Source organism: Dermacentor variabilis, chromosome 10 (genome assembly GCF_050947875.1).
Source record: "Dermacentor variabilis isolate Ectoservices chromosome 10, ASM5094787v1, whole genome shotgun sequence".
Classification (NCBI taxonomy): domain Eukaryota; kingdom Metazoa; phylum Arthropoda; class Arachnida; order Ixodida; family Ixodidae; genus Dermacentor; species Dermacentor variabilis.
The window spans coordinates 64,850,184-64,864,408 of NC_134577.1; the positions used below are offsets into that span (position 1 = coordinate 64,850,184).

The 14,225-nt window shown below is 45.2% G+C and overlaps 1 protein-coding gene across 3 annotated transcripts in view; it reads right to left on the reverse strand.

Annotated features, from left to right (window-relative positions):
* The window catches only part of LOC142560656 (KICSTOR complex protein SZT2-like), a 276,101-nt gene that overhangs the window by 25,310 nt on the left and 236,566 nt on the right, over positions 1 to 14,225 (reverse strand). For all 3 annotated transcript variants that reach the window (XM_075672892.1, XM_075672893.1, XM_075672891.1), the window contains 3 exons: positions 10,316 to 10,538; positions 5,901 to 6,114; positions 1,316 to 1,446 (listed from right to left, as the gene is read on the reverse strand). In XM_075672892.1, the coding sequence (XP_075529007.1) occupies positions 1,316 to 1,446; positions 5,901 to 6,114; positions 10,316 to 10,538 (568 nt within the window). The remainder of the gene's footprint in view (positions 1 to 1,315; positions 1,447 to 5,900; positions 6,115 to 10,315; positions 10,539 to 14,225) is intronic.

The following is a 14,225-nucleotide window of genomic DNA, read 5'->3' on the forward strand; positions in this document are numbered from 1 at the left end:
GATTTGTCGCGCGCCCATCGGCATGTTTTGTGGATAGCAACTCGGGTAGCCGGCATTGATCAATGAAAGGTGCAATAAATGCCCTTGTGATTGCTTGCACTACTGTGTTGTCATTCCTTTGTCCCGAGAGCGCAGGTCAGAACCCCACATGTCTCACTAAAAACTGTAATCTACAATCATTTCCCCTTTTACAATTATTTTTGTCTTATTGAAACATAATAATTATAATTTCCTCTATGCTTTCCCTGGCTTCCTTGCCTGTTTACTTCATGTGGATATAACAAACAAAAAATTGAGTCCCTCAGATGCCCTTATTCTTCTCGGTCGTTAAAACACTGTAGTGTTTGCAGAACTGAAAGTGTTCCAGTAAAAGTGGAAGAGAAATGCTTGTCATACAGAGCTGTGGTATGAATACAAGCCGATAACCACATGCTTTTCTCACGCTTAGGATAAGCCCACAATGCCTCAACAGGGAGTGACGTTATAGAGTGTGCTAAAGAATGCTTCTTCATAAGCAATAAAGCATTGGTCAGGTGGGCCAACTGTCTTTGGAATGCTCTTTAGACTACATCAGGCTTCGTAACTTTTGCAGCACAGCACTTTTCATAAAGATATCTTCAAATGCGAGCGCCCATGCTCCCTTATAAAGTTTAGTGTAATCACACTTTCAAGCGTGGCTGTTCGAAGAGACGCACAGTTATGTTAGCCATCAACTAGAAATTTATCAATATTTATCAGTAATTAGTTTAGCCCTTTGAGTGATGCAACTCTTTTTCCATAAATAAATAAAAACAATAACTGAATTTTATTCAACACCATACTGATCTTTGGGGCACCGACAAAATGCCTGTACGAGGCTTCTCCATGTCCCAAAAACGTGGCAACAGTAGCAGCAAGCTTATGGAGTGCAAAAGAAAAGCAAACATAGTAACAAAAACAACGGTTATAATAAACAATTACAGCCTCATATATTCAAGTCTTACTAAAGCTTTATTCAACGTAAATATGACTACCCATAACTATGCAAACGCATCAAACTTAACACTACTATGCTTGCTACATATTTATGCAATTAAGAAAGTTGCACTTCAAAATAAAGCAATAAAAATAAAGAAAGGAACATTATTTGTAGAAATACTGTAATGTCACGACAACCCTCTACAGTTCCCATGAACATAAAAAACTTTGACTGCTCTTCTTATTGCAATTCATGCTCATGCCCTTAAATTGCTATTAATACAAAAAAAAAAGGAAATAAAGCATCAGTGCACATAAAAGCAACAGGTTCAGTAGGAAAGCAAAAAAAACTACTCACCAGGTCACTGCTGCTGTCACAAACCACAGGAACCATGCGTATGACCTTCATGCCATACAGCTTGTTGTGGCCAATGATGTAGTTGTACAGTTGGTTGGGTGCTACATTCACGCTTGGAATCACCACCGAGCCTGCACAGAAGAGAATAGAGCTGTAGGCATCACAACAGCTCATTGCTGATTCCACAGTTTCACATTTTAGCAGGTAGTCACCCTGATTTATGTCTGGGTGGAGAGTTCTCAAACTGGTGGATGACCGCAAAAGTTGGCATGCATAGTTAAAGCATGAGTACAAAATGCACGAGACAAAAGTGCAACAGCAAGAGGGCACAAGCCAAATTCACACATCACAAAACAAAACACATGGGAGGGTAAAGTGAACCAACATAGCATGGCACTTTGTGTCATAGCACTTTTCTTTTTTCTTTTTCCCTTCACATTTCAAATTGCAGAGAGCTCAACCACTAGGCCCCACTGCAATTGCCACGATGTAGGAGGACACCTAACGTGTACCGTTGACCCCTGTGCACATGGCAATCGACACATACGTATGCTACTGGCATTGTATTGCTCCACTGCAGCAATACAAAACCACCCAGAAAGGATTCACTATTCTTCGAGCCATCATCATTTAATTTTGTATCTACCTTGTGCATACCACAAAGACAGTGCAATACACAGGAGAAATCAGTACACTGCCTTATTTAAGAAACAGGCAATCCTGCTGTCTGAAGAGAGGAAATTCAAATATGACATGGTGTCCTGGACTGAGTGAATGTACAATTTGTGGCACCATGATCGCATCTTTCAAGCAGCACCTAATTCCGTGGGTCCAAGAAAGGCTGCTACCCAGCAACCAAGAAGGACTTGGCAGACATAATCTGGGGCCATTGCTGGCAGTTATTGCCTGTGTATGCGAACTTGTCCAGCTTTTACAGCAAGAGAACTTGTGCGTGAGTGTGGCATGCCTTGTGATTCGTTTAAAGGGACACTAAAGGCGAATACTAAGTCAAGCTAAAGTGATAGATTAGTGCTCAAGAATCTCTAAGGTGTCAATATTATAGAGAACAGAGCTTAATAATTGAGAAATTGAGATGGAATGTAGGACATGATTAGAGACTCCCCTGGGACATTCAAGCACTTGCCCGATAACGAAAGCACTCCTCAGTTGAATTCTGTCACTATTGCTCAACTACTCGTACCAAAATACATCCTTGTGTGGTATTATAAGACAAAATAAAATGCTACTTGTCCAGTTCTATTTCGGTTTTAGAAAAAAGAACTCATTGAAATTGCAGGTGACAGCGATGTGGACAGTCGTTTGCGCTCGACTCTACACCGTCCACACTTTTGTGTTTCAGTAGCTTCCGTTATTGCGTAGTGCTGCTCTGGTTTTGCTGGCTCGCGAAACTTGCACAAACTGCAAGTAGCAGAGAATTCAACTTCCCCTTGATGTTGCGGGATGCCCGAATGGTCCACGCCACTTGAGCAAAAAGCAGCTGTAGCGGCGAATCCACCGCACTGGCTTGACTCGGTACCACCATCTGTCAGGCACCGTTTTACTCACCATTGGCAGGCAGCAAAGAGTGGTGATGGCGTATGCAACGTCGCTAATCCCCCGGTTCAGTGGCGGCAGACTTAAAGTTAAAAAAAAGGCATTCGGACCTTTCAGATGCAATTTTCTCGTAAACTAAGTCTTTTCTTGGCATGAAACAAGCGTTGCAAGGTTTCTGGGATGGTATTTAAACAGTCCACATCGACTTGGTAGTTGCCTTTAGTGTCCCTTTAACACCAGTCGGCCCTAAGTGTAGAAGTCTATGTTTCACGCCGGATTCTCGATTCACTGAAAGACGTCAATCTGCCAAAAGCTCCGAGCTGAATACAAGCAATAATTACTGAAGTTTCAAAGCTAAGTTATCAAGATGCATAGGATTCGCAGTTGCCCAATAGACCCAATCATAAATGCTGCTGAGACTCCAATCTTTCTGGATACAGTGAACTCTCACTTGAGTGAACTTCAAGGGACCGAAGGAAAAAGTTCACTTACCTGAAAGTTCACTAAACTGAATATTCACTAGACCAACATAAGACATGGCATACAGAGTCAAAAGTTTGAAGTGCAATTCATGGAGGAAAAGAAATGTGTGAAATGGAATTTGTACATATCAACAAGTACAATCTTCATAACAGATAATGCTGCCTTTCTCACTTAGCAAAAAAATCTGTAATCTTCTTCTGCACTTGTACTTTTAAAGCACAAGAAGTAACAAAACTGTCCAAAGAGTCAATGTTTTTGTACACTTCTTCTGGCACAGCTTGCTGTTGAGACACAAAGTCTCTCAACTTTCCAATGTACCCTACAACCTCAGCTAGAGTTATAGGGCTTGAAACTGGCTTGGCAGTTGCCTCTTCTTCGTCTTCTTGGCCTCTTCGAAAGAAAGAGACGACGACCATGCCACGACTAGCCGGTCGGAAAAAAACACACACCACGTGGTTTGTGGTGTGACAGATCGCCGCTTTGTTCTGGCGGCATTGTAAGCGCCAGCGATGTTACTTTGTTCATGGCCTCCGAGATAACATGCTTGTTCGTTTAGTGCGGGCGATCTCGGAGGCCATGCCTCATTGCCTTTCGTTTTCCTCACCACCGCTTTGCCCCAGGGGCGCTGTAGCTCCAGAGACGTTACATTACCTCTGAAGCGGCGGTTTGATGAGGGCGGGCATCGGTTCTGATGGAAAAAATAAGCCTTGGTCGTCTGAGCGGGTTCGTTAAACTTAAATACTGACTGCTCCGAAATTCGTTTAAGTGAAACATTTTTGCATAGAATCTATAAGAAAACTGCTGGGGATTTTTAAAAAGTTCGTTATTCTGAAATATTCGATAAACCGACGTTCGTACAACTGAGAGTTTACTGTATTCTGTACGGCTATGATGTGGATGATCGTGCCACCAAAAAGGTACATGTTCGCACAATGGTCAACAAAAAGAAACAGGTAAGAGCAATGTTCGCATGCACTGCTGACGGACGTGAGCTGGTGCCTTTCCACCTATTCAAAAGAAAGATGTGCTGCGCCCAAGAAAACAGAACTTTTCCAGCCCGGATGCACGTGAGGTACAATGACAAAGGCTGGATAGAAGGCACCCTAATGACTGAGTGGCTCCGTATTGTGTGGGACAATCGTCTAGGTGCAATACTGAAGATTATCCCAATGTGGTGTTGGAAGTAGCTAAAAGACACCTTACCGATGAGGTCAAGGCCGTGCACCACAGAGCCAACAACAACCTTTTTGCCATATCTGGTCATACCTGGGAGCACGCCATTGTATAAGTCTTTCAAAGACCTTGCACAAAGGGAGCATGATCAGTGGCTGGAAGACAACAATCAACAGCTGACACCAACAGACTGCGTGAAGTGAGCATCAGTCTTTGAAGTCATGATGTGGATCGTCAATGCATAGAAGGCTTTGCCGCGTCTGATAGTGACATGGCCATTTCTGAAGCGTTGCCTGTCCAATAACCTTCAAGGCATGGACGCCGCCACCATTCTTTCTGACATGGAGAAAGAAGTCCAAAGTGACAACAAGTAAATTGTACATGCCCACGTAATTTCACATTTTACTTTGTGACAACAGCTTGTGGTGGCAATGAATAAAGGTCAGTGGGTAGTCCGAAGTGACAACAAGTAAATTGTACATGCACTCGTAATTTTCACATTTTACTTTGTGACAACAGCTTGTGGTGGCGATGAATAAAGTGCAACGGGTATCCGCCTTTTATGTGCCGTTTCCAGTTGCATCACTTTCCATTATACTTGCAACAATGTTTGTTTGTATTTTTGTGAGATACTGAAAGTCGCCTCTTGTTACATTTGCGGTCGCATTATTCATGCACCAATATGGTAGTTTTTTTCATATTGTATGTGAAATATCATTATAAACATAATAATAACCAGATCTCTGCTAGTGTTAATGCTTACAGAATAATACACAGCAAACATCTCCTTTAGTCATCACCCCTACCTGTGCAATCCTGTGCAATTACATACCGCCTTGAGCAGAACATCTCTGATTCTCTGCAATCAAGTGGGCAGTAAAAGGCGCAATGATATATAGTGCTGTTAATATAAAACTGCCATTGCTACTCTGGCTTCATGAGTGGTGCTGTCAAATTATGCTTTCAACACTTATAAACAACTCAAATCACAAAATATACAGCAAGAGACTTCACTGTCAGTACGCAAGTGTAATCTAACACCTTTCCATCCTGTTACACTGGCATATCCCAAGGGTGGTGCACTCAGCAATATAATTTAGCTCACACACACATGCATGGGGAACCCAAAAATTGTGCAGAAACTGCCAACGATGATTGTCAATGTTAGTGAATAGCCTGAACGAACACTCAAACAAAAGAGCAAGCGAGAGCGAGAGAAAGCAAACGAACAAACATTCTACCTTCTCCTTGCCGGCCAACCATGAAAACGGCTGAAGAGCCAAAGAAAGCTATCCCCTTCAAAACTGCGTAATGAATTCGTGTAACCAGGTAATGAAATTGTGAAAGAAACCGGCCACCCTAAGCAGATCCTCACCTGCATAGATGAGGTTGCGGGCATAGTTAGGAGACTTTTGGTAGTACTTGACAAAGTCATCCAAGAAGCTGGTCAGGTGGTATCCGTGCTTGAAGAGCAGCTGCTGGCCCGAAATGTATGAGTGGATTGTGCGCAGGTGGTAATCATAGGTGAACGAGTGCATATGCATGTTCACTCTGATCTTGTCCAGGTCCTCAGTGAACTCGGACGTCACCTGGAGCCACGCACACACAAAAGTTGGTAAAAACAACCCAAGAGAAAAATTATTAAAAATGTGCGTGAAGCAGAACTACTATAATTACCTTGTTGTTAGGGTAACCTTACATGCAACTGGGTGCCAGATAAACAAACTGCTTCTGCTATAACTAAGGCCCCAAGGTAGTCTTGGTGGCTCTTTATGATTTTTTTTTTCCCAATCTGAACAATGCACATATGTGATATATAGTTAGTGTGTTCTAATTACCTGTAGCATAGTTGCACTGCTCTGTTGTATACCCTTCTACCAATAAAGGTACTTGATGAACTTGCACTAGTTTCTGCTATTGCTTTAGCAACCACTGTGCAAAGAATTTATACGTAAATGTATACAAAAATGAAGGCATCACAGCAAGATCACCTCAACTGTGATGAGAATGCTAACAATGTTAAACATAGAAATATGCTTGCACAAAATTGTTTATTGCTCCTGTTAGGGCTCTACAACGTAATTGTGTTCAACAGTCATAACAGTTGTAAACCATCAACAATAGTGATAATTCTTGTGCAACCAAATTTCTAGGTTTAACATAGCAGTATCATCGCAGTAGAGTTGATCTCAAAGGGTCACCAGAGGGTATACAGTAAACGTCTCATTTTTCGGACTCCCTAGGAACTGCAAAAATGTCAGAGAAATCAGCCAGTCTAAAAAAAATGAATGCATGCCTTTCACTGCCCCCAACGGCTCAAATCACCACAGGCACATCCGAAACAGCTCTGAAGGCCTGCCAGTACACTTATCAGGTGTATAGGTGCTCATACTGTTACAGGAGGTGGTGGATGCATGCATGTATAATTAAGGAATAGATACTGTGTCCCGTCACAGCGGCCCCTTTCCACTCATGGTATGCTTCACCGCAATACATTGCATTCACTTGACCGTTTAACCACTGCACTGCGGCGAAGCTGACTTTTGGGAACCAGCACAATCCAACGCTTGACCCTTGCCATGCTTTCTCTGCTTTGAAGCCAGTGGCAAAGGTTACAAAGGTGGCATTTGAATGATTGCCTGGACAATGGCTCTGGCTTTTGGCTCAAGGTCACTTGAAGGTCGCCGATAACGTGAGCTAAAAGCATTTCACGCTCAAAATCACCGATGATTACGATACTTCCTAATGTGAAATTTGAGCACAGCTCTATAAGCTTTCATTTCGTGATATGTTGGCTGGCATGGAGAATCTGTCTCATGTGGCACTTGCAAACGGAGTGAAGTGTGGTGCCACTGCCTCGCTAATCTGGAGACTGCAAGAGCCAGTGCGTGGGTGACGTGTGGGCACGATTCACAGTAGCCGCCGCTGACAGACCTCCTAGACTATGTGGACTGCTCTGGCGCCCTCTCGTAGCCACCGTCGCAGCACTGCACATTTACTCTCACCCTTCCACTATACCTTCCTCCTCCACTTTCCACCTCACCTCTTTCATCCCACACTGCGCTCTGTGTTCATTTTCATCTTTCGCTGTGCTCGTTCGCTCGGTTACGAGGGACAACGCCGATGCTCGCCGCAGGAATGGGCGCCGAAGAGCAGCGCTCTAAGGCACTGCGCCGAAGATCAGAAAGCTTGGTACGGAACGTCAAAGCAGCTAGGCCTAGCGTTTCCACGGTGGTGAACGTCTGCCAGCTGTGGCTACGGCTGGATACGGTGGCTACTGCTGTCAGCAGCCTAGAACTGGTGCTCTAGGTGCAAGAGCACCGGTTCGCGGCTGCGAGATCATCGAAATGGCAGTGGCAGTAGCTTTGACTAATGCCGTTTCGGACCTGCAATCACGGCAAAAAGTTCAGAAAATCGGTCGAAGGGTTTTCCACGTTTGAAATTTCAGACATGCTTATACATTTGAGCCTTTGGGGTATGTGGCAGTGCCACGAAGGCGTCTGAATTAGCGAGCATGTCCGAAAATTCTGTCTTTGACTAATTTATCTTTCATGCACATCATGGTTCTTCCCAGAAATTTTTGAGAGGTAGACATTTTGTGACCGGTGAGGGAAGAGAGCTTACACTCACACAAATAGGCTTTTCTTTTCTTTCCCTTTTTTGTTGTCATGGTACAACTATTCAACAATTTTACATGTGCAAGACATCGACACATCAACATTTATTATGCAACTACAAGTGGCATTTTCAGCCTCCTATTAAGCTTGGTCCACTTTACCACCTTGATGATTGGAAAGCCCTTGAAGTTAAGTCTTTCATATGATATACGGATGCGGCAATCCAGCCACTCTTCTTTCAAACAGTTTCTTAAGCATGTTTTGATAAGCTTCAGCACAGAGAAATGTCTCTCATGACAATGTGAACAAGCTTCATCACCGTAACAACATGTAAACAGATTCTTGGATGTGATGTCTTGGTCACTGTTATGCAGCAGCTAGGACTAAAGAAACGCGAGCCAGTGATTAATTTCACTGCAATCGCCAATTGTTGCTGGGACAAAGAAATGCACAGCTTGGCACTGTCAAAATGCATGCAAAACAGGTGAACCAGCAATTCACATATGTACCAGCCAATAGCAGCGCTTCCTGTCTGATCAGTTGGGGCAGCGGACCTTGTCATGAAGTCAGTGGAGACACGGGCTTTGACTTCCTTCGACCGCCTCCGAAAGATGTTTCTGTGCTATATTGACGACTGTTTTTGCATCATTAAGAAGGAAGCTTTAGAGGCATCTCTGCACATTTGAACAGCGGAGAGACACCCATTCAGTTTACAACCAACACGGAGGTCTCCGGTAGTCTTCCTTTTCTAGATGTCCTGGCAGAGAGGAAAAACAGCTGCCTTTCTTTTGGTGTTTTCAGGAACAAGACGCACACTGGTCGTTATTTGCATTACGTGTCTATTCACCTGGCCTGCCACAAATGCTCACTTGCCTCTTCCCTGATACAAAGAGTGCATAGGATTTGCTCCAGCGAAGATGACCGTGCCTCTGAGCTGTTCAGGTGCGCCACAAACTTTCCGGTTGCGGGCACCCTGTTAGTTTTATTCATTCCGTAAAACAGCAGACACGCAATGGAACCTCATTGCGCACGGGGTGGCCCCGGGCCCACACAGCCGTCCCCTATGTGCCAGGGGTCAGTGAGGTGCTGGCACGGTTTCTGCAGACATTTGACGTAAATGTGGTGCATTTTTCCGCCCGTAAGCTGAACCACAAACTGGTGCACGTGAAAGACCGGCTCAAGAAATAAAAGTTTCCAGGCATTGTTTATAGGATTCCCTGCGCAGACTGTGACTGTTTATATCGGCGACAGCGAAAATTTTGAAAGACAGCTTATTGACCATATGAACGACATAAGAAAGAAGAACATTGTCTCTAACGCACTTGCAGAACACATGGCAACTTCTAATCATGAGGTTGACTGGGGCAAGGCAAACATAATAGCGAAAGAAAGAAACTGGTGTTCTCGTCAACATCTGGAATCACTTCTTATCCAGACTACGAAGAAAATGCTACACAGGAATAATGGCAATCTTCCACCTGCATACGCTATGTGCCTTGGTCACAAACTAAAAAGGACATAGGCTCACCTAGTTGAGCCCCTTCCCTTTCTTGTGAACAAGGCTTCCATGTGGAAGCTGAAACGTCTTGAAGTTTTTTAAACCTTTTTATTTTTGGTTGGCATTTCTCTGTCTTACCTTTCATTATGCCTCCTCCCGACCAGACGTATTACCATTGAACCAATGGTTACATCAATAGGAGTGGATGGTCAAAAGGAGTGAACGGGAGGCCCACCTTGGGGGAACACTGGTGCAGATTTATACTATAAACATTCTTTGCACAGTGGTTGTTGGACCAGTAGCAAAAACTAGCATAGGTGCTTTAACCCTTTTGCTGCTGGGTTTTTTTAGAGGTGACAAACCACCAGCATTGTTTATTTTTCTTCTTAGATATTATAAAACGAGCACAACAGTTTAATTTTGGTTATGCAGAAATGATAAAAAAATGAGACAGATAATGACAAATGCTCTCTTGGTGTGGTCCTCACATTCCTATCTGACAAAAAGAATAATACACGCAACAAACTAATAAAATGTGGAAACATACTGGTAAGTCAGCGATGCTGAAAGGGCACCCTTATCGGTAGCAGGGTACGCAACAGAGCAGTGCAAACATAAAGCATTCACCTGGGCTCAGACCTCAAATGTTGGCACAAAGATCTCACGTGCACATACCTGTGACATGTAAAGCTGTGTGCCAGACGGCAGGAGACGTTGTCGCTCAACGAGGAAGAGGTTGCAGGCGACGTAAGGGTCACAGAACCCGACCTCAAAGAAGTACAGGCCACCCAGGTGCCACTGGAAGAGGCAGTGGCGTGGCAACTCTCCGAGAGACAGGGCCCCCACGCTCTGGCGCTTGCTGCTGGAGTCCGACTCGCGCCTCCTCACCGACATTGTGCTGCAGCCAGGAGGAACTAGTTACTGCATATTCTACCAAAGGCAGCAGAGCTGCGCACTTGTTTTCCACACACTGCTTGTGCTTCCATTCGTCAAACGCAGCCAAGTAATGGAAAAAGCAGCTATGCAATGCAGAGAAGGCAACTCTAAGGGGAAAACAAGATTGGCAAAGACAGCGTCGCTTCCTCGAGACACTGCAGCTTCTTGCACTTCCGCTCCGTATGCCATCGAGCATTGGACATCACTAAGAAGCGAAGCAAAGCTGGACTGAGAATATCCATAATAGTGCACGTGCCAACAAAAGGGTTCAGCTGTTCATTGGTCTGCATAGTTGTTAAAAGCAGCAATGCTGTTGCTGCCTGCCTTCTTGGTTGTTCAATGCCTGTATTGGTCGGCGATTGCACCACATTAAAGGCTTTTCCTTTTTGCCGGAGTTCTGACCCAGCAGGCCTCGCTCGACCAAACATAACAAGCCCTTGCCTAGCAATCAATGCCCATACAATCGCTTCCAAAATCAGTGTCTCTCTCTCTCTCTCTCTTTTTTTCATTTACTAGTTCAAGGTAAGTTTATCATGATAAGTGTCTCTTATGTTCTGTTTATCTCATTCACAGTTTTCTTGAGCTGCACCAAATTTTAAAAAAGAAATGCCCGTGGCAGATAGCTAAATTACTTGGTGAGGCGGCCACTACTTTTACGAGAAAGCAAAATGCTTAACTGAATACTTAACATAATTGCACTAATTACTTTTAAATTCATTACTTTTGAGCACACATTTCAATTTACGAGTTGCAGCCTCAGGAATACGCCAGTTCTGTGCTTCAATGCATAAAGCAGCATTTTCTTAAAGATGTAAGCGAAACAATAGCGCATTGTTACCACGAGTTTGACAGCGCATACAGAAACAGGTGCCATCCTCAGAATTTGTTCCAGGTCGACATGCCTTGCAAACTTACTAGCTACAATTTGCAAATTGAAATATATGCTACAAAGTAATTAATTAAAATGTTGATAAGTCTAATTATGTTAATTATTCAATGAAGCATTTTGATTTCTCATAGAAGTGATCACCACTGGATTGAGTACTTTAGCTCAAGGGTCAGAATTGTGCTATACCTGCTACAGGCAATTTTTAAAATTTGGTGCAGCTAAAAATAAAAAAGAAAAAGAAAGAAAGAAAGAAAGAAAGAAAGAAAGAAAGAAAGAAAGAAAGAAAGAAAGAAAGAAAAAGAAAAAAAAACCTGCAGAGCCTAAGGCTGCAGATTTGACTCCTTCCTTTCTTGAGTCATGCCAAGGCAGCAAACATTTCAGTCACCTAGACATTTTGCTTGAAGAAATGATAATGGCTGTTCTTATCACTGAACTAACAGGTTGTCATTGACACATTTTTTTTTATGTCTACTGCAGGATGAAGGCCTCATTCAATTATCTACAATTACCCCTGTCTACCAATAGCCGATTGCAAGTTGTGCCTGCAAATTTCTTAATTTCATCACCCCACTCAATTTTCTGCCATCCTCGACTGTACTTCCCTTCCCTTGGTACCCATTCTATAATTTTCATGGACTGCCAGTTACTGCATTTACAAGATTCTAACACGCAGCCCATTTTTGTAGGTTCGATGTAAGAAAAGAAAACTTGAATTCTCCTGTAGATTTCCTTCTGGTGATAAGGATCCCCTATAACTTAGATAAATGTATTTCCTATCCCAACCACAGGTTGTAAATAAACTTAAAAATATCCAAATTTTGTAACTGACACCTCTTCTGAAACTGAGGGCCTAAATAAAAATGTTGCTTTTCAAAGTCACTAAATTAACATTATTCAGATAGAAAACATAATTAAGCCTCATTTAAATTGGTCCAGAAATTGTCTGAACAGAGGTTATTAAAGAAAAGGTGGTGCCACTCTGGTTATCTGGCTGCATATCGTGCTCCGTTTTCACCTGTCCTTGGCCCGGTCCAGGGCCTTGCCCGTCCCTGGGTCTACTCTTCATCTTTTCACGAAGACTTCCGCCACAAGTGGGCACCATACGACTCCCGGTCCGACGCCAGGCTGGCCCTCCAGGCCCCTCCAAATCTACGAGCGGCGCGGCGCCGCGCTAACCCTAACTCACCGCGCCTGCACCTCTGAAATGCAGCGTCTCACGAAGACCCGGCGGCCGACAGCCACCAATGCCCCGCTGGCCTCCTCTTCTACCGCCGCTGGTGCCACTGTGCCTACTCTGTCAACGCTGAATGTTACCAGCGACGTGACTAATTCTACGCCGGCAGCCCTGCCTCAACCGGCTGCGTTCCTGCACTCCGCGCACGCCACCGTGCATATTCCGGCCACGTTCAACGCTGTGAGCAACGCTGAGAGCTCTGACTCGACCGCCGCGTCGCAGTCGGCGTTCGTCGCCTCAATGTCTCCTACGACCAAGCTCCACGCTGTCAGCGGCGCCAAGAGTCTCGGACCACTAAACATGTCGCAGCCAGCAGCGTTCACCGTCGCCGCTGCTTCTATTCCGGCCACATTGGCGCCTGTTGTAAAGAGCTGCAATCAGACATCAGAATCGCAGCTGAACGCGCTTGTTGCAGCCGCTCCCACCGGATCCACCACATCTGCCGTGCTGGACAGTGCGAACTCTATGCCCGCCGATGTCATTCCCAATGTTTCGAGATGTGTTTCTGTCGCGCCTACCTCCTTGACCACCGTGTACCCGGCTGACGACTCGTCGGCGGAGATGGATTTCACGTCGTCCCCAGACAACGACCATAATACGCCATCATTAGAAAGCGGCTGGAGCACCGTCAGTACCAGCCGTAAACCTGCCTCCGCCGCCCGCCCTCGCACCGAGCTCATCTCAGTTGGGATCCAACTTCCACCCGGTACCCTCACTCCCAAGCTGCCTCTTTACGACTTGCTTGCCGCCATCATCTCCGCCGCACATCTCTCCTCCAAAACCAGCGCAGAGATCACCCTTCAGGCCAAGCCAGCTCAGAGCCTTGTATTTCTGAAAACACACTCCCCTCTCACCGCCCAACTCCTACTTTCTCTCACGCATCTTCAGCTCCACGGTAAGCCAATCACCGTCAAAACATATGCCCCCAATCCTCCCATTTCCTGCCTCGGCGTCATTCATAATGTCGGTGGTCACTTTACTCCTGCTCAGCTCATGCATGACCTTGAATCATACACGACTGATATTCTCGCTGCTCGTATGATGGGCAGCACAGAATCAGTGCTCATAACCTTCGCTGGCACCGTCATACCCCACTTCGTATATTTTAAACGCGTCGCTTTCCGATGCCGCCCTCATAAGCCTAAGCCCCCCACATGCACCCGTTGTCTTGCTCTGGGACACCGTGCTCACCAATGCCCTCAGCACAACGTTCCGGCCAAGTGCCGCCGCTGTGCTGCTCCCCTACCCGCAGATCCTACCGCTCACGCGTGTGCCCAACCATGGTGCATTCATTGCCAAGTAAACACACATCCCTCTCTCGACCCCACCTGCTCCTTCCTCCTCGCTAAACAACGCGAGTGTGCCAAAGCCGCGTTTCTCCGTCGCACAGCTTTGCGCAGGGCCACGCAGCCCACCCCTTCTTCCGCCTCTTTCGCTATTCATGCATCTCCTTCAACTCAGGCTCCATCACCTCCAGGCTCCTACGCCGCTACAGTGAAAGGGCCCTCGGTGCAAGCATCCCTTTC